Source organism: Oreochromis aureus, linkage group 5 (assembly GCF_013358895.1).
Source record: "Oreochromis aureus strain Israel breed Guangdong linkage group 5, ZZ_aureus, whole genome shotgun sequence".
Classification (NCBI taxonomy): Eukaryota; Metazoa; Chordata; class Actinopteri; order Cichliformes; family Cichlidae; genus Oreochromis; species Oreochromis aureus.
In genome coordinates this window covers 17,712,769-17,731,903 of record NC_052946.1, presented here as the reverse complement: position 1 = coordinate 17,731,903, position 19,135 = coordinate 17,712,769, and the positions used below count along the sequence as shown (strand labels likewise).

At 38.7% G+C, this 19,135-nt stretch overlaps 1 protein-coding gene across 2 annotated transcripts in view; it reads left to right on the top strand.

The window, feature by feature from the left end:
• Positions 1–16,786, top strand: part of dip2bb (disco-interacting protein 2 homolog Bb) — a 54,251-nt gene extending 37,465 nt beyond the window's left edge. Inside the window, exons 25-39 of one of the 2 annotated variants that reach the window (XM_039612321.1) lie at positions 7,386–7,409; positions 7,897–7,977; positions 8,080–8,203; positions 8,290–8,411; positions 8,823–8,934; positions 9,759–9,868; positions 10,287–10,417; positions 10,507–10,675; positions 10,765–10,935; positions 11,032–11,093; positions 11,596–11,653; positions 11,772–11,846; positions 11,945–12,119; positions 12,361–12,484; positions 13,642–16,786. In XM_039612321.1, coding sequence (XP_039468255.1) covers positions 7,386–7,409; positions 7,897–7,977; positions 8,080–8,203; positions 8,290–8,411; positions 8,823–8,934; positions 9,759–9,868; positions 10,287–10,417; positions 10,507–10,675; positions 10,765–10,935; positions 11,032–11,093; positions 11,596–11,653; positions 11,772–11,846; positions 11,945–12,119; positions 12,361–12,484; positions 13,642–13,894 — 1,791 coding nt within the window. In that variant the 3' untranslated portion in view covers positions 13,895–16,786. The remainder of the gene's footprint in view (positions 1–7,385; positions 7,410–7,896; positions 7,978–8,079; positions 8,204–8,289; positions 8,412–8,822; positions 8,935–9,758; positions 9,869–10,286; positions 10,418–10,506; positions 10,676–10,764; positions 10,936–11,031; positions 11,094–11,595; positions 11,654–11,771; positions 11,847–11,944; positions 12,120–12,360; positions 12,485–13,641) is intronic. The other variant, XM_039612322.1, reaches the window with a different exon arrangement.
• Positions 16,787–19,135: the final 2,349 nt, after the last annotated feature.

The window sequence follows — 19,135 nt, the reverse complement described above, 5'->3', positions numbered from 1 at the left end:
GTCTTCTTTATTCAAACCTAATGTTACTCAAAACATGAACCTAATTTTGTATTTGGTTTTGACTTTTATTCCTATATAATCTTAAACATCACTCATCTCAATCTACAGCTTTCTAACAGTCTTACAGCACTGCTGTCATACGTTTCCTGTTTTCCTTATCTGATCATCAACATCCTGTGCACAAAACTGTCCCTGCTGCTGCAAGTGCCTCTCATCTAAAGTCACCTCTCACCAGCAAAATCATCATAAAATCATTATAACGGCTTATTCTACTAAAAGGATCAAAGAAAAAACAACCACTTTAATCACTAAGTGTAAGCACCTAGTTAATTGCTTCTAGATAAACTTCATCATAGCTAAAAACTGAACTCTAACAGTATTTTGAACTCCCATTTTCTGGGTAATAACCTGTTTGAATATATCATTTTATTTCATTTTGCTGCTTCTAATGTAATGCCTCCTCTAACTTAAACTTTATCAGACTTAACCAACATATATAAGCTTTCTCCCTTTGCTTCTGTTTTCTGTATTTCTGTATTCTGTAACTGCTTTTTATATAAGAGGACTAAGTTAGAGCTGCATCTGTTATCTCAATATTTTATATGTCACTCAGTTTAGTTACAAGCAAAACTCCTATTCAGTTCCTCTTTCTGTCATTTGTTATTGGGCCAACTCAAATTCAGTTAAAAGCTAAAGGAATTTCAGGCCCTAGGCCTCAAATCAATACTGTCCTGTGTGTTGATGAACTCTGTATGTCTGTAAGCGTGTGCAATCCTTCAAAACTCAGGTCATTCTCACAGTAGATTGGCTAATCATAACGTTAACCAAAAGTTTATGACCCTCAAGAGACGACTCTCTGAGCCACAACTCCGTTAAAGGCCCCAAAATGCAATGTGTATGAAAAATCATTTCTACATATATAATCTCCAATATTATTCATTTGAGTCAGCGAGACTTTTAACATCCTCATAAAAAGCTCTCCACTACCCTAAAATAACAACATTCTAACATTATGTCACTGTTACCACTTATCCTAAAATCAAAAAAAAATCCCACATTTTCTACTCATAAAATGTTCACTATTTTCCCAAAGCATATCCTTTATTCCCACAATTCCCCTTTAAATTTGGTGTACAACTTCTTTTTAACCCCAGCAATTTATCTTCTAAACAGAATTCAGTTCATTTTACTCCTTTCTTTAGAATTAACAATCTCTGCCTCAGTTTTACCATATCTAAATTATCAAACAACCCCAATCGTTATAAAATCCTAGTAAAACCCCTTTCACATTAAACAAATTAAATCTTAAACCCCTCTCTTTTTGACACATCTCATGTGGCAAAAACTCAACATGCTCCACCCAAGCTTAACAAATCAAAAGGAAAAAGGTTAGTCATTTCATTTCTCAGAACAGCTCAGCAATTGTCCTCTCCGGTGTTTTGCTCCAGCCCTGAAAACCTGTGTTTAAGGAACAAAATCAATTTAATCATCATGTCAAATCTCCTCCAACTCGTTGCTCCATTGAACTCTGGATCCTTGGAATTTCCTGAAAACAAAACCTTTACTCAACTCTCCCCTATGTGATCCAATCTGTGTCATGACACAAAATAAACTTAAACAGCACAGTTATTAATCATGTGTTACCTCAGTTAATGGTAACTTGAATCTCATCAACCAATGTTTCCCTTTTAGCATTTTGCATTCTCCCAACAATATAATGTAATCCCATAATCTAACCCCAGTAAAAGAAATTTTCTCCAAACATACATCAGCAACCCAAAATCAGCATCCCCAGATTTAAGTCTCCCACTTGTCCTTTCATTTATTTCCCCTTGGTCCCCTCACTCACATTCACTCACACGCATTTCACACCTGATATTTTTGCTGATACTGCAGCCTTCTGCGCGCGTCATCAGATGCTCCACATCAGCAAAATGAGCTCAATCCTTTGTTTTATTTCGTTTTCCTTTTAGGAAAATAGTTCTCTATACTTTTGACTGGATTGAATCGATACAACCCATTTTTAGACAGAGACTTGCCGCCCATCCGTCTCTGATTGTAATCAATTATAATTCTGTAAAGCCCACCTGATTTTCGTTACTTGGTAATTTTGTCAGCGCCGTCCGTTCACTCTCTTCCAGGCCTGCTTAGAACAAAAATGAAAAAGAGAGCTGATTATTAGCTCATCAAAGTACCAAACAAAATCACCTGACAGGTTTTTTCCTGAGTGCACTTACTACTACAAAAATTTTTGGGGCCCCTCTCAGACCTATCCCTGCCTTAATGAAACACCCTCTCTGGAAATAAAACAACAGCCTCAAAAATCTGAAACAATCTTAAATTTCACCCGTTCAACACACGAAAACCTCGTCAAAAGATCAAAGACCGTTTTCATTCAGCACAAGATAAAACCAATTTCAACCACATATCATCCTTAAATTATAAATTTCCTGTCCAAATCTGCCCTCTGAACAGACCTGACCACCGTAATCAAATATCCTGATACTTTACCATTATATATTTCTCCCAATACTCTTCAACAGCCACTGCTCTCTCTTGAACTGAACCGAAAGCCTCCACACACACACACACAGGAAGTGTCTTTGTCACTCACTCACTCCAGCTAATTTGCATAAACCCACAGCTCAACAGCCAACTTAACAAGAGGAATACATGTTTTTAAACCTTATCACATCATTGAATTATTTTCATTTTCTTTCTATACTAATCACTTACTTTGATAAATCAGTGCAAGAGCACTCCTGAGTCACTCTTATAGACACTTTTCTTTTGTTTTTCCATCTATTTTAAATCTTTCCATCAATTGTATTAACCATTCACACCATTCTCTCACTCATACAAGCAGCAAGCAGATCTTCATTGCATATGCTTATGTTCTTAGCCAGGTTTTAAATCAATACCTGTTCATTAAGCTTCAAGAGCTTGTCTTTATAAGGTTAATGCATTTTCTGTTTGTGTGTGTATGGGTATATGTTATTTTGCATCTATGGCTTCACAGTCTCCCAGACTTCTTCCCCACTCTCCAGTTAAGCAGTCAGTTTTCTTTTTCCCCAATTACTAACCCACATTTTGATTTCCCACCTTAAATAAAGCACTCCTAGTCTTCAGCCAGGAGCTGGGGCTTGCTTTTCAGGTTCCTGGACACATCATGCTGTGAACAATTCAACCAGAAACTTGCCTTAACATATCCATTCATGTTAACCTGTAATTTCTTCAGACTCCTGCATCTGGAGAATTGGCCTGGGTCTGCTTTTACCCTGAAAATAACAAACTAAGACATTTTCATTATTATCACCAGTGGTTAAATAACCCATTTCTCTATCTCTGATCAGAAACACCAATTATGCCATGCATGTAAGCGTGTTCTTCCCTGCATTTTATGTTAATTGGGTGTAAACTGCTTCTTCATTAAATTAACTCATTGAGTTCTTCGTTGCCTTGCGATGTATTCATGTTAATGTACACTACGTGTAAGCTGTTTCTTCATTGCATCCGATATATTCATATTTAATTTATGCATTTCACCACTGAGCTTTAGACTCAAACTATCTCACTTCTGATTCATTTCAAAAATAATCTCACATGTAACAATTTGTATGTGTGTTTTCTATTCATTAAGGTAATGACAATTATTTTCGTTCATTATTCCTACCTTTTCTAATGTTTACCTCTTTGTTATGCTGTAGTGGACATCCCTAAACAATTCATGAGTTCAGGTTTCAATTTTCAATCCAATTATATCCTATATTCTCGCAGTCAAACTCGTCCAGCTTCATCTCTCACTGGTCCTCTCTGCACAATGTCCTGTTCGGGCTTCAAAGCTCCAGCAAACACAGTCTCAACTCAGCTGTTGTCTTCTTCTCTGTTTCTTTACAGTCTTTCTTTCAGATTTAAGTCCCAGCATGGCAAAATATCACTCAATGTCCAGTGCTCTTCCACAATTCTTTATCCCACTGTTCAACTGCCCAGCCTGTATTTTCACAGTACATGTTACATTACTCTTACATGCTGCTGCTGGTCGTCAGTCGTCATCAGGGTTAATGGATCAGTGGCACTGCCGTTTGCCTGCTGTATTCAAATCCACGATGTTCTATCGGTCTTCATCAGGCGATTGACTGTCCTTTGAACTTCTTCTCCGCTTCAGGGACAAAGTGAGAGATCCAGCCGCACAATTTCGAGCCAAAACTGGCTTATTCTCCCAATTCTTTTAATCTACTTTTCTGCTGCTGAACTCAAGGTTGCAAAGTTGAAAGACGCCCACCTGTATTGACCATATAATTAGTATTATATTCATTTTTTCTTAAAGGCTTCATTTGCTCCCATTTCCTCGTCTGTCTCTCTGTGTTCTTTCTGCACACACTCAGTTCCCATATATGGGCATGCACAGTTCCTGTTCACTATTTCCTGTTGCTGCAGCCCCGATACACAGAGCAATATTTCCTGTTCCTCAAACTAATCTAACTCCTTTGTTTTTGTTTTCTTGAATTAAAAACACTTTCAAACTTTAGCACATCCTACTTTTTCATCACCCAAGAAATATATTTCACACTCCTTTATTCCATACACACCTTTAAAAGTTCTCACCTCTTTCAGACGCCATAAATCGTCTCACACGCACTGCCTTTCTCTCACTCAGAGAACTCACGCAGAGTCACTCAAATCAAATACTGACAGCACTCACACAGTTAAAATCACTCGAAATACGCTTTCATACGAGTATTTTGGACATGCCTTCCATGATCAGAAAGAGCAAGTCAAAAGAAAAGAAAAAGAAAACTGAAACCTCTCATCATCCTCACGGCTTCTCCCCACACACATAACTGAAAAAATAAAACACACCAACATTTATGGCTCACGAAATATACATCTATCAAAATTCAGTCATTTACTATGCATCCACACTAATATATTCACACTGTATTTACACTCTCATAATAAGCTCTTATATACAGGCATTTAGCAAAAAGCTCTCAGTCCTCTCAAAATTGAAACCACCCTCTCTGCGCGTCACTGCTGCTCATTTGCATTTACACACACAATCAGTGCACTTCCGCTGTGCATGACTGACACAGAGACTGATCCTACTCATAGATCTCATATTTTATATTACAGACGTCTTAAATTACAACTGCACAGATTTTTTTTAGGCCTTGTCGCTCCTACAAATTTCGAAAATTTACCATAACCGACTCGAACGGGCAAACCTCAGGTTTTTGCAATCAATTCACCAGACCAGACTCGAACTGCTCTGTCCAGATTTCTAGCCCTAACTTAATTTACCGGTAGCCAAAAAGCGCAAGAATAGGGGACTTGAACCCCTAGCTTATCTCAGGATGCCCTGTACCCCACGGTCAAGCCAAACCGAGCTAACCCTACTCGCGGTAGGTCAACAATGCGCGTCCGCATCGAGGAGGGATCGCAACGTCCGGGCTATGCGCTTCTTAACAGACGCCGCTGTCGTCCTAGACAAATTTAGAATAATTTGAAACAACAATCTACACCCAACACAGGATTAAGATTGAGGACAACCCTCAACAGTTTTAGAGATTCCCCAGTCCTCTTCGGATGTTGCCCGAAACTATCCCTAGTCATCGCTAGGTGAAGGATAGATTTCTCTATCCAGCAGGGAGCGTCACCTCCGAGAAAGTTCTTAAGGGTTGCATAACCAATGGGACTTGAACCCACACGATAACCAAATTCCTATCATTCTAAAGTTCACTTCGCAGTCCAACTGCTTTAATTCTCTTTTCATTCCTTTATTCTCATTACTCAGTACTGTCACTTATACTTCATTATCATTACTTCAACCGGTAAACTTCATCAAAATTTCGCCAAAATTAAAAACAGACATTTACCAGTAATTCCAGTGAGTAGACTTTAATTTGACATGCCCAATGTGACACCTTTTGGAAATATATTTCAACAGGCAGTGTCTTACCTTTAAATGCCCCGGGAATGCCTGCTCACTTTCACCACTGATTACCGTCTGCCCGTCCAATTACCACGGACCCCGGATCTCACCAAAACCCCAACATTCCCTCTCTCTCACCGGAACGAGCCCCAAATGTTAGGGTTCAATGTTGAGAGAAGAATCCATAAAAACCACAGATCCAGGCGTGTGCAATTTAGACGGCATTTTAATGAACACATGTGTGAGTTCAACAACCCAATCAGTGTTGAACTGAACTTACAATCATGAGACAAGGTTTTATATGGGTACAATAACAAAGCCCCCTCTTTTACAAAAATAGACAATAGTACAGCTTACGTCAATCCAAACCACAAAATGTTCCCTGACCTTTAACATTGCTCTAAAAACATTGTCTTCGGGTCGGTGCTTCCCTCTTCGCTGTCGCTCGTCTGGTGCACTTCCTCTAAGTACGTCGGCACACTTCTGCATTTCTGTGTGTATGTGTCTGCAGTGTATGCTACGTACGTGTCATGACCTCTCACTATTTGTCTGTGTGTACGTGCAGAGTTTGCATCTGCTTTCTGAACCTTAGTTGACCTCAACTTAAGCAACCAACCAGGCTAAGGCCATCCTGTGTGTAATGATCTTGACTTATATGTGAAATATATAAACAACTGTTTCAATCTACCACAACTGCTTAAGGCTTAATCCGCAATAAATGCATACTAAACACCCTTGCACTTAAACTTCTGGCTTCAGTTTCACTTCTGCAAAACATGCTCTGCAGACGCGTTTTGTTTCCTGTCTCATTTTGGCACAGAGAGTATTGTCCTGTCTCTGCCCTCTACACAGAGATCATAAAAGCATTAATAACATTTAAATTATAGATTCAACAGAACCATTTAAAATGGTTCTTCTTTGGACCTGTAATAAAGGCTATAACCATATATTTGAACATCTGAATGCATCTGAATGCAACCTCACTATTAATACTGAAATGTTAATGATGATTATAAAAATAGCAGCAACTAATAGCAGGACAATATTTCTATTCCTGACAGGCCATAAAATGTTCATCTTCTCATCCTCTTTGGCACTGGTTAAAATGTTCTGGCGTCTACTGCACATTAATTGGAATCTGAAATAAATGAAAATGTGAATGGATGAATCTATGCAAGAACTATATCAGAATTTTGCACTGATTCTTGCAGTGTGACTGTAGCCTTTTTAACCACATTCCTGTTTTTCAAAAGAGCTAAATGCAAGTCTTTCAGAAGCCGCAGGAAGCCTGTACATGTGATTAACAGCAATGCTCAGCAAAGTGTGTTAAAATAGGAAACACTGAAACTTTTCAGCTGCCACTGTAACAATGGCTCTACGTCAGCCAGAGCTCAGTTTTATAGAAAAATCTGGACTCTTCTTTCTCTCTTCTCTCGTCACTCTCTGGATGTAGCTCTGTATGTGGCCCACTGTGATGGTAAGAATCACGACCCTCTCTGGCATGTTCCCCACCCTCGTTTATTCTGGTCATGCTCGAATCTGTATTGTATTGTGGTTTTAGTTCGTGTGCTTTTGTTCAGTTCTGACGTAAGCAAGAATTTGCATGGGTTTTTAATTTTTTGGTATTTCAGAAAAAAAGCACCTTCCATAAATGTCACCCTTTTTTTATTGCTGATGCACCTTTCACATCCTAAGTTAGTGTTCATTATTATAAGAGCTATATTGGCTTAGTGTGCTATAAATTCTTGTTCAGATCATTTATACCAGGCAGCTCTCAGACAGCACACTCGGTGTAAGCACCGCTTTGTTTATTTATTTTAAATTTAGACCCTAATAAATTATTTTTTTTCAACACCACCCTTCCTGTATTTACCCTCAGTGGCTGGGTTTGTAATATTTTATACACTTAAACAAAAAAAACCCTCAGTTTACAGTGTGTAATTATGTTCCTTATTCAATAACAGCATCAGTATTTGACAGAAGCACTACAATGGAGGGCACAGACAGACCCAGACCACGTTCTCTACATTCTTCTTAATGCCAAGGTACCAAACTGATCTGTCCATACACTGCAAAACACAGTACATCATCTATGTGACTGACAAAAACAATATATAATAATAACATTACTGTCACCTGTCCTTCAGGGTGTGACAGTGGGGACGGCGACCTGCATCCAGCTTCACAAGCGAGCTGAGAAGATAGCTGCAGCGCTCACTGAGAAAGGCAGCATCAACACAGGAGAGAATGTAGTGCTGCTCTATCCTCCTGGTGGGTTCTGCCTCCAGCTCCATGTCTAAGTGTTCCTTCCGTCATCATTGTTATGAAATGATTTTCCTCCGTTTGTTTTCCCTCAGGGATCGATTTGATTGCTGCTTTTTATGGCTGTCTCTATGCTGGATGTGTTCCTGTAAACGTCAGGCCTCCGCACCCTCAGAACCTGGCAGCCACGCTGCCTACTGTCCGCATGATCATTGACGTAAGTGCATGTGGTTACATGCATTTATGCCTGTTCTTTCATTTAATCCTAAGCAGGGTCTCATTCATGTAGATATCAGGACTAAAAAAACACGTACAGACACTGGATTACTTCTGCTTATGCTTTCACCAAAAATAACTCTACAACTACTTGGCGCCTCTTTGCGCTTCATTAGATTTTAACAGATATTTATGGCATCCAGTTTCCTGAAATAATTTCCATCTACAAGCTACATTGATTCCGAGAGCAAATTATGCTCATGAAGTGGGTCCAGTTACAGTGTCCATCATAGTTTCCACTTTTTAACTGTAATCGACCCGCTGATGGAATGTTCTGTTCACACTTTTACAACAAAAATGATTCCAACTGCTGTGTTGTTCATGCTTCCACTCAAATGTGTTTTGTTACCAGGTCAGTAAAGCTGCGTGCATCCTTACGACACAAAACCTCATGAGGACTCTGCGCTCCAAAGAGGCAGCTGCTTCTGTTAATATTAAAACCTGGCCAACAATCATTGACACAGGTAATAAATACTCATAGTATGTTAATCAAGCCTGAACATATCTGAGTACTGCATGATGCTCTGGTTACAAGCCATGGGCCAAATCAGGCCCCCCCTTGTGGTGCCAGCTGGTATGATGGAGACGTTCCAGCTATTTTTAATGTTTTATAAACACCGTCAAGTATTTGCAACCCAGATGTAAGTATGCAGTTAGTATTCAGTTATTAACCCTTGAATCAAAGAATTATGAATAATAAGTCAGTAATGTGAAAGTCAGTCATTCTAAAGGAAGATGATTCACTGTCCTCACAGTTCATTCATTTTGGTAAATATTCTGGTAAATATAACAGTTTCTTTATTATAAACTATTATATTTACCAGAATGTTGATCAAAATTAATCAAAAATTAAAGGTTAATGACACTTTGTTTTTATTAGTAGCTTCATTGTATAGTGGTTTACACATTTACACATTTACACAGAATCTGCAACACTGAGACACTAAAACAGGAAGCTGGACATTTCACTGCTTTCTACAATTGTTATCCAAGTTGCTCAGTGGGTAGATTTGTGAATAGACACCTGTTTGGTGAACTTTTAGTTGGTTGTTGCTTGCAGTTGTCCTCTATCTGGACTCAGTGTTTCTATATATATTATATCTCTCCTTTAATAGTCTTTCTAGCAGCTTTTAAATTTGAATGAAATGGTCACCACCGTGCGCACATTATCAGAGCAATAAGACATGTCTGTTGAAGGATTTCTTTTTGTTGCGTCATCATTGCTCAATATTATCTTAAGTTTACTTTGTGCACAGCGCTGTAAAACCCGCACTATTCGTGTTTGCAGATGACCTTCCTCGCCGCCGGCCTCCACAGATCTATAAGCCGCCCACAGCAGAGATGATAGCTTATCTGGATTTCAGCGTGTCCACAACAGGCATGCTCACTGGAGTCAAGGTGACACACGTGACTTTTTATACGACACCGTCTCCTCTACTGACTGGAGCTTTTACAGGATGAATTTTGCCTCATGAAAAAGACTGTGTAAAAATACAGTGTTCTGTCACAGCGCTATTTTAAACCAAATGTTAGCATCAATTCTGTAGTCATTTTTTAATTTCGTGTTGGCTGTATCTTAAACTTGTTAATGACCATCTCACACATTATAGCAGTAGTAGAGTAGTATTAAAACGCTAGCAGGAATCAGCAGGGTCTCATTTTTCTTTTTGTAATCCACTAGAGTCACAGATGCACATAAAAGCATGTAAAAATAAGTTTCTGATCATATACAAGTGGCAGATATCTATGAAGACTTTACTTTGGTTTATAAAACGTAGAAAAAATTAATTCTTTATCTTTTCTTGTCTTTTGTCAGATCTCTCATGCAGCAGTCAGCGCACTTTGCCGCTCTATAAAGCTTCAGTGTGAGCTGTACTCCTCTCGCCAAATAGCCATCTGTCTGGATCCTTATTGTGGTCTGGGCTTTGTCTTATGGTGCCTCGCAAGGTACTGTAAAATGTCATCTACAATATTCCATGGTTATTTACAAAGGTATGACTTTCCCCACTTTTTCACCTACATGTTTTGTCTCACAGTGTCTACTCAGGTCACCAGTCAATCCTGATTCCTCCGTTCGAGCTGGAGACCAGCTTGTCTCTGTGGCTAAGCACGCTCAGTCAGTACCGTATCAGAGACACCTTCTGCTCCTACTCTGTCATGGAGCTCTGCACTAAGGGATTGGGTACTCAGACAGATTTACTCAAGGTTAGGACTCAACATGCAGGAAGAGAAACAATACAGCTATTTTTAAAATAAAACATCATGGGTTTGATCATTTTGCACGTTTGTTTAAGGCCCGTGGTGTGAACCTGTCATGTGTGCGGAGCTGCGTGGTGATAGCAGAGGAACGCCCTCGTCTTGCCCTCACACACTCCTTCTCCAAACTGTTTAAGGATGTCGGGCTGTCGTCCAGAGCTGTCAGCACTGCTTTTGGTTCCAGAGTTAACCTGGCCATCTGCCTGCAGGTACACCAACCAGCAGGACAGAGATGTTGATCATAGATCAAATGAGAAAGAAGTGGGACCTCTTTAAACCTGTTCTTTTATGCGTGTGTGTTTCAGGGCACCACTGGTCCTGATCCCTGTACGGTGTATGTGGACATGAAGTCCCTGCGCCATGACAGGTGAGAACAGTCAAGTTAGTTAAAGTAAACTAGTATTTAGTAAAAGCTTACTTTACACTTTTTTTCTAGCTTAATGGGATTTTTTGGACATGATTAATATAAAAAATAATATCACATGTGAACATAAAGTTGTTTTATATTTTTAAAAAACTCATATGTCCTCATGTGGAGACAGTTTATTTTATATAATGACACAAAGAATAAAATGCATTATTAAGCAGAATGACGGATGAGGTGCAGGAAAGCCAAAATGTAACGCTCCCGTATGAGGACTCAGGGTTTCAGGAGGTTTATTGACAAAATTGTATGTATTTTACTGTTTGGTTTTTTTTTCTGAAAAAACAATAAAAACAATAACACCAAAGATTTTTCTTTGGCTTTGGCTAAAACCTCACTGGCATCAGAAACTTCTCTGTGCAGGAAAATCCCTGACATGGTCTAATACGCAAAGATTAATTAGAACTTTGAATATTTATAAATGCGCTGCCTGTGTTTTTGGCAGAGTGAGGCTGGTGGAGAGAGGAGCACCTCAGAGTCTTCCTCTAATGGAGTCTGGCAAGGTGAAACTCATTATACGCTGTCCTGTGTTTGTTTTGTTTTTTTTCTCAATTTTTGAGAGGTTTAATGAAAAGCATGTCAGAGTTGTATTTAGTGTCTTTGTTTCTCTGTCACTTTTAGATACTGCCAGGTGTTCGGGTGATCATAGTAAATCCAGAGACGCGAGGCCCACTTGGCGATTCTCATTTAGGAGAGGTTAGAGACCCTTGACCGCAGCACACACGCATATCGAGACCAAACCTGCAGTTAGAGAAGATTTTTCTCTGAAAGTGACATATGTTTCTTTCTCTTAGATCTGGGTAAACAGCCCTCACAATGCCAGTGGCTACTACACCATATACGGAGAGGAAAGTCTTCAGGCCGATCACTTCAACACCAAGCTCAGCTTCGGAGACCCGCACACTTTATGGGCCAGAACTGGATACCTGGGTTTTGTGAAGAGGACCGAGCTACTGGATGCAAGCGGGGGTAAATAGACCCCAACTGAGCTAAAACCTGCACTCAGAAATATTGATGGAATAGTGCTGATAAGTTTAATGTAACAAGGTTTGCAGATTTAAACCTGATAAAGCGTAAAAATCAAACTTAAATAAACTTTATTAAACTAAAGTAACCTCGATCCTACAGTAACCGATTACAAATTTTGCTCTAATGTGACTGAATTGGTTTGGGGGGGTGTTGCTTATATTGTTTACATTTCTGTGCTCAGATCGACACGATGCTCTGTTTGTGGTGGGCTCACTGGATGAGACATTGGAGCTACGAGGCTTGCGCTACCATCCTATTGACATTGAAACGTCAGTGTCACGGGCTCACCGAAGTATTGCTGAGAGGTGCGAATGCGTGCACACACACCGACACACACTTGAATGTTTTTAACAATGTAGGAGTGGGTAATAACCGGACATGAATAACTTGAGCTTAATATATAATAATATCCTACAGTATTTATCAAACTAAAAAGGCAGCTCGTTCTCTTTCTTTTGGCAGTACTTTAGATATGTAACACATTTTGGGGTTAACGTGAGAAAAAAGGCAGTTGGAAAGGTCAAATGTATCGTGATAATATATTGTGATATTAGAAAAAACCCATGTAATAGTATCATTTCCGAAATTTTGTCAACACAAATAAAGGCAGTGCAATTATAAACATAGTTTTAAGGATAAAAGACATGTTATGAGCATCCCTGCATGTGCCTATATGCTGTCAATGCAAACAAAGTCAATATAGCATTAATATCATTTCGACCTTCAGAGGAATCTATTGACTCTCAAGGATAAGTCAGAGGTCACGTATGAAGTCATATTTTAAGTGTTTACACAGTACTTTCTGTATCTTGACAAAACATACCACACCTCTGAGATTCTTGTCAATTCTCGACCAATAAATCATTAATCTGACCTTGAACAACTTAATGGATTTAAGCCAGATTTTAATGGATCATTAACATGACCCTACAAAGTTTTATCAGAATTCATTCAAAATGTTTCCAGCTACCGTGTTTACAGACAGAAAGACACACAGAAACGCTGCCAAAAACATAACCTCCTTGGCGTGAGTAAAAAGCCTGGCTGGTACTAATAGGGATAGAAATATAAACCTTGCAGATAATCATTGAAAATATTATGTCTACATTTATTTAGAAATAAGCTGTTTTTGTTGTTGTTTGTGGGAGAAAGAAATACAAGACGTGATGAGCTAATTACAAAGGAGGAGCAACTGAGAAAAGAACCTCACTTTTTTCATTTGTGAAAACATAATTACCAAAAAGAGCAGCAGCATGGGTTCTTCCCAGTTTCCTATTATTGCTAAACCTAGAAAACATAAAGGTAAAAGCAGAAAATTGGGCCTTTGTGTATAAATTTTGGAACTCCACTGCCTTAATAAAACATTACATTTCAGGCTGTCATCACAACGTAATATCCTTTAGTTTTTATTATTCCTCATCGTGACACTGCTGTTAAGTGCCTCGTCCTTTGTGCCTCACAGTGCTGTGTTTACGTGGACCAACCTGCTGGTGGTGGTGTCGGAGCTGTGTGGTTCAGAGCAGGATGCGTTGGACCTGGTGCCTCTGATAACCAACGTGGTGCTGGAGGAGCACCACCTCATTGTGGGTGTGGTGGTTATTGTTGACCCCGGCGTCATACCGATCAACTCCAGGGGAGAAAAGCAACGCATGCACCTTCGTGACTCTTTCCTCGCTGACCAGCTGGATCCTATCTATGTTGCTTACAACATGTGAGCGCTTGTGGTGGTGTTCTGGGATTTTAAAAAAACTTTTTTTTTTTTTTTCAGCCATCATCCCGCCATCTGGCTACTGGCTTGGTTGAGGTGTAAGGCAAAAGCATGAACCACATATACTGACACCTAGCCCTGTGTGACACCAGCATATCTTGGCCACATGCATGTCTGTGATTGGATCTGTGATGCTTGGAGTTGTTCACTGTGTTTTGTTTTTTTTTCTTCAATATATAGAATTTTGGGGAAGAGGTAACATGTGCATGTCGCACATTGGAAGCAAAAAAGGAAAAAGTCCCTGCTGCTCCTTTTCTTTTCTTTTTTGTTCTGCAGAAGGGGCGGAACAACACATACAACAGGACCATTTTTTATTAAATCTTTGTGAAAATCCATCCTTTTATTATGCCGTTACCACAAAAACCTTCCCTTTTGTGTCTACGCAGCGCTACTGCACTTCAATCTGCAACTTGAAATATTTTTACATTTCAGATGCACACAAACGCATGTGCTGAGCCCTCGACATTTATCACTAATACAGATGAATAAGAGGGCAAACTGTGAAAATAACAGCAAGTCTGTGTACATTAAAATGCTTTTTTTTTCCCTTAATAATGAAGCCAAATAGATTTTCCTGCCCTAATATATTTCTTGCCTTATAAAACTTTAAAACAGCCATACATTCCTAACTTAATTTTTAAGAATTTACCCTGAACGGCTGTTGATTCTCCTTTGGGTCTGAATAGTAGTTGAAATCCTGGTAGATATCCAAAGGGATCAAAGCAAAAGATGAAAGAGGCCATATTCTGTACTGTACTTACGAGGGCCTCCTTTTATTTTAGATACTGTACGTAACTGTATAGATATTTTTAATTGTAAAAATGTATAGATGCTTACTCAGCTCTCTCGGTTGATGGTTTGTAGATAAACAACCCAACAGGGAGATTACAACAGTAGCAGAAAGAAGATTGTAAATACAGTTTAACAGTTTCGAAGTGGTACACTAGCTATGTAATGGAGGATAAAGGTAAATAACTTTAAAGCATTATTAGTCAGGATGAATTTAACATTGCACTTTCACAAAAAAAAAAAAATCTCTATTTTATTATAACAATGAGGCATTATAAATGGTTCAGGAACATGCGTGTGATGAATCTTGGCTGAACTATCACTGGTAATGCCAGGAAACTTTCTATCAGCCGCTGTGGGAAAAAAAAACAAGTGTCTATGGAGAAGGCTAAAACCAATATTATGACTGTTTTCAGGCTACCAGGTTATTTTGTAAGAAAAAGCAGGCCCCGCAAGTGTTCATATACATTACCATCGTACTTGCAAAAGAGCCATGCCCTTCTAAGTTTAGTTATACACAATAGAGCAAGTGTGTAAAAGTTCAGCCCGTTTCCCCCTCATTGCTAGACAGTTCATTCAAACTGTGTTTTGTCTTTGTGCGACTTTGTAAATAGTTAACTCTGAATGGCAAAAGCAATGCTGTTAGTACCGTCGTTATGTATCTGGATTATTTTCTGTGTTCAGTCACTGGATTTTTAGAAGCACTCGTGAATCCATCTGCAGAGCTTAGCCAGATTTAAAACATCTTTGATTGACAACGAAAGTAATGCAGAAAAACTGGTTTAAAAAAAGAGCAGCTAGATACATTTGCAAACTGGTTGGATTCCTGCAAACTTGTGCTTCTCCTTGTGCTCCTCAGAGAAGTAAAAGGTTGTTTGTTTCGAATTATACTGTTTCAGTGATGAACCTTTAATATCAACATGTATATAGTAATTGTTTTTTTGTTTTTTTGTTCTGTTTGGACTTTTGCTGTAGTTTTATTATAACATTCAGTCATGCCAAACATTTTAGAAACAACTTTATTCATTTAACATAACTGGGAATGATAATCATTTAATGACTGCACTTTGCACTGGTGGTACTTAACAGCAGGTTTCTACTGTGTGGACTTTATCCCCGTTCGATGTTACATTAAGTATGTGATGTAATTTTACAGCTTGATACTTGTTTTTGCCTAGTTTTAAATCCACACACACACACACACACACACACATATATATATATATATATATATAAACTAATAGCACTTCATCTTAGCTTTAACACTGCATCCTACATTTGCAGCAGAATGTTTGCATGACTCAGCCAAGCACAAGAAGGAATTGTCTCGAGGCACATCTTGTCTTGAGGCACAAATGTGGGGGAGGGAGGGGATTTAAATATGTTTGAAACCGTATATTCAGGGAACAAAACTCCGAGGACAGGGATGGACCAGCTGGTCCCGTGGTGCAATCTGTGAAGAGTACCCATAAAATGTAGACATTTGTCAAAATGAGGCGTTGCAAACCTAATAAGCATACAGAGGGGTAACTGACAACCAGTGTCCATCTACCATCAACCTGCTTCACTGGGAAGTCTACAAGGGCTTCTTCTGGTTTCCACTCTTTTTTCTCCGTCAGAGTTCTTACACACTATGCAATCCCGACGACGGTGCAATTTCCTTTCAAAGCTTGCACAGTCTGGTGAAATAAACATGATGCTTATACATTTTGTAATTACTAAGAACGGAGGACTGAAGAAATTTAACCAGTAGTGTACTTAAGACTGTATTCATCTCTTGAGTTGTTCTGTCAATGTTTTGTGTATGCACACTTTAGTATGTTGTATTTTAATTATTTGGTGAAATCTAAACTTGCTCCAAGAAGGTGTGATCCACTGATTAATCTTTATTGCTACAGAGGTGTTTCAACTCGTATAGTTAAAAAAAAATAATACAAAGGTGGTACACTTTCCCATTTTCTCACTTATTTTCTATTTTGGTTTGTTGTACTTTGTTTTATACTTTATGTATAAGTAATGCAGAATAAAAAGAAGCATTTAACCATTTCAAGTGTCTGGATATTCTTGAGCTTACTAATGAATACTGTTATTACTCCAGATATCTCATACCCTTTGAATTATTTTACACACTGCGTCCCCACAGACTGTGGTCATAAAGGGATGGACATGGTCAGTGACTCGTGTAGGCTGTGATGTTTAAACAATGCTCAGCTGGGGCCCAAAATGTGCCAAGAAAAGATCCCCCACACCATTACAGCACCACCACCAGCTGGAACTGTTGATATAACAGGATAGATCTATGTTTTCAGACAGATTTTGACACTGCCATCCGAATGTTGAAATCGAAACTTAGCAGACCAGGAAACCTTTTTTCCAATTTTAGTGAGCCCGTGTGAATTTTAGCCTTGACAGAACTGGCACCCGATGAGCACCCATCTGCTTCAAAGGTAGATGTCTTGCGCATGAATAAATGTGTTTCTGCATAGCTTGGTTGTAACAAGTTGTTATTTGAATTATTGTTCTTTTCCTATCAGCTGGAAGCAGTTTGGCCTCTGGCATCAAAAACACATTTTCACTCAGAGACCTGCCGCTCACTGGATATTTTCTCTTTTTCCAATCATTTTCGGTAAACTCTAGCGATGCCTGTGTGGGGAAAATCCCAATAGATCAGTAGTTACTGAAACTCTCAGATCATTCTGGCACCAGCAAGGATACCATGTTCAAAGATACATTAAATCCCCCTTCTTAGGGGACAACTGCTCTTGCAAGTTGTCTTGACCATTTCCACATGCCTAAATACATTGACTTGCTACCATGGGACTGGGTGATTATTTATTTGTGTTAAGGAGCTGCTGAATGGGTGCACATAACAAAGTGTAAGTTACCAGTGTTTCCTTTACAGTAACTGCTACGTGCTCCACACTATATGCAGTAGAAGTCTTGATCCTAGTACAGGTCTCTGAAAGGATGCGAAAACAACTCAAAGCTTTTTTTTCTGTGACAAATTACATAAGTCACTCACTTAGACACACTGTAGGTTTACAAAGCTGCAGTCTTATCTTTTCTGCACAGCCATATTTTCAGCAGGCACAACTGCACACAGACAATTAGTGAGTGTATTTCTATAGGAGACATCTTTTGAACCTATTACAGAATAACCTGGGTCACATACTCAATTAACAGGCTCTGCAGTTCTACCAGTAATTTTGCATGTGTTTTGTAAGGTCACAGTGACCTTGACCTTTGACCTGTGATCACCATAATCAGTTCATGCCCGTGTCAGTTTGTGTCAAATCTGAAAAAAATGGCCTCATGGAGTTTGAGATTTGCATTTGCACAGCTGTCACTGACACCGAGCTGAAAAAAACATATCAAAGTCTTATAAAAGATATGCAACAAACATGAACATAACTTTTAGCAAATGGGTCAAACCACTGATGCAACTTCAGAGGGGATTTTTTTTTTTACTGGTACTGAGATTTTACTCACCCCTAACCAGCTGTGGCGGATGGCTGCCCCTCCCTTAACCTGGTTCTGCCTGAGGTTTATTCCTGTTAAAAAGGAGTTCTTTCTTTCCACTTTGGCCAAGGGGGTTGTTTGATTGCTGGGTTTTTCTCCGTTTTCTGTAGGGTCTACACTTTACAATATAAAGCGCCTTGAGGTGACTGTTGTTGTGATTTGGCATTATATAAATTAAATTCATGTGAACTAAATTAAATTACATGTGCACATAAAAGTGGCAAGTGTCTAAAAAGTGTTAGCAACAAAACGTACTACAATATACATGATCTAAAAAATATGTAATATTTTTGTCAAATTTAAATCACATAGATATAGTAAAAAAAATTACAATTTCTAATAAAAACTTTTAAGTAAAAAACAAAAATAACTAAGAGGGCACTAGCATCATCGAATCAGGACACAGAATCATAAAAAGAGAAATCAAATTAGAATTCAAAATCAAAAGGACAAAAGGACGACGTTAAAAAGTTGCAAACATTTAGTCTTGAATGCTCTGCTCATAAAACTCATATATATAGAGAGAGAGATATATCATAGATAGATGAGTTTGTTGTTTCATTAAAAACAAGAAAAAAATTGGCTTTGTGTGTGCAAATTTTGATTTGAGAATGTGCAGAACATGGCAAGAACCTGCACTAGATGAATAATATAAAATGCATAATCAGCAACAACTAGAGAAGAATCAGAGAAAATGTTGTCAACTATGTCAACCATTAACATGAAGACAAAAACAAATGAGAAGATGTGTCAGGAGGCTGTCCACAGAAAGAGCATTTTACACCTGTCATTCTTTGATCAGTTTAAATGAACCTTCTTCAAGTCAACATCTCAGAAAATGTTGCAGCTCGAATAGTCAGAATTGTCTTTTTTCCCTGAA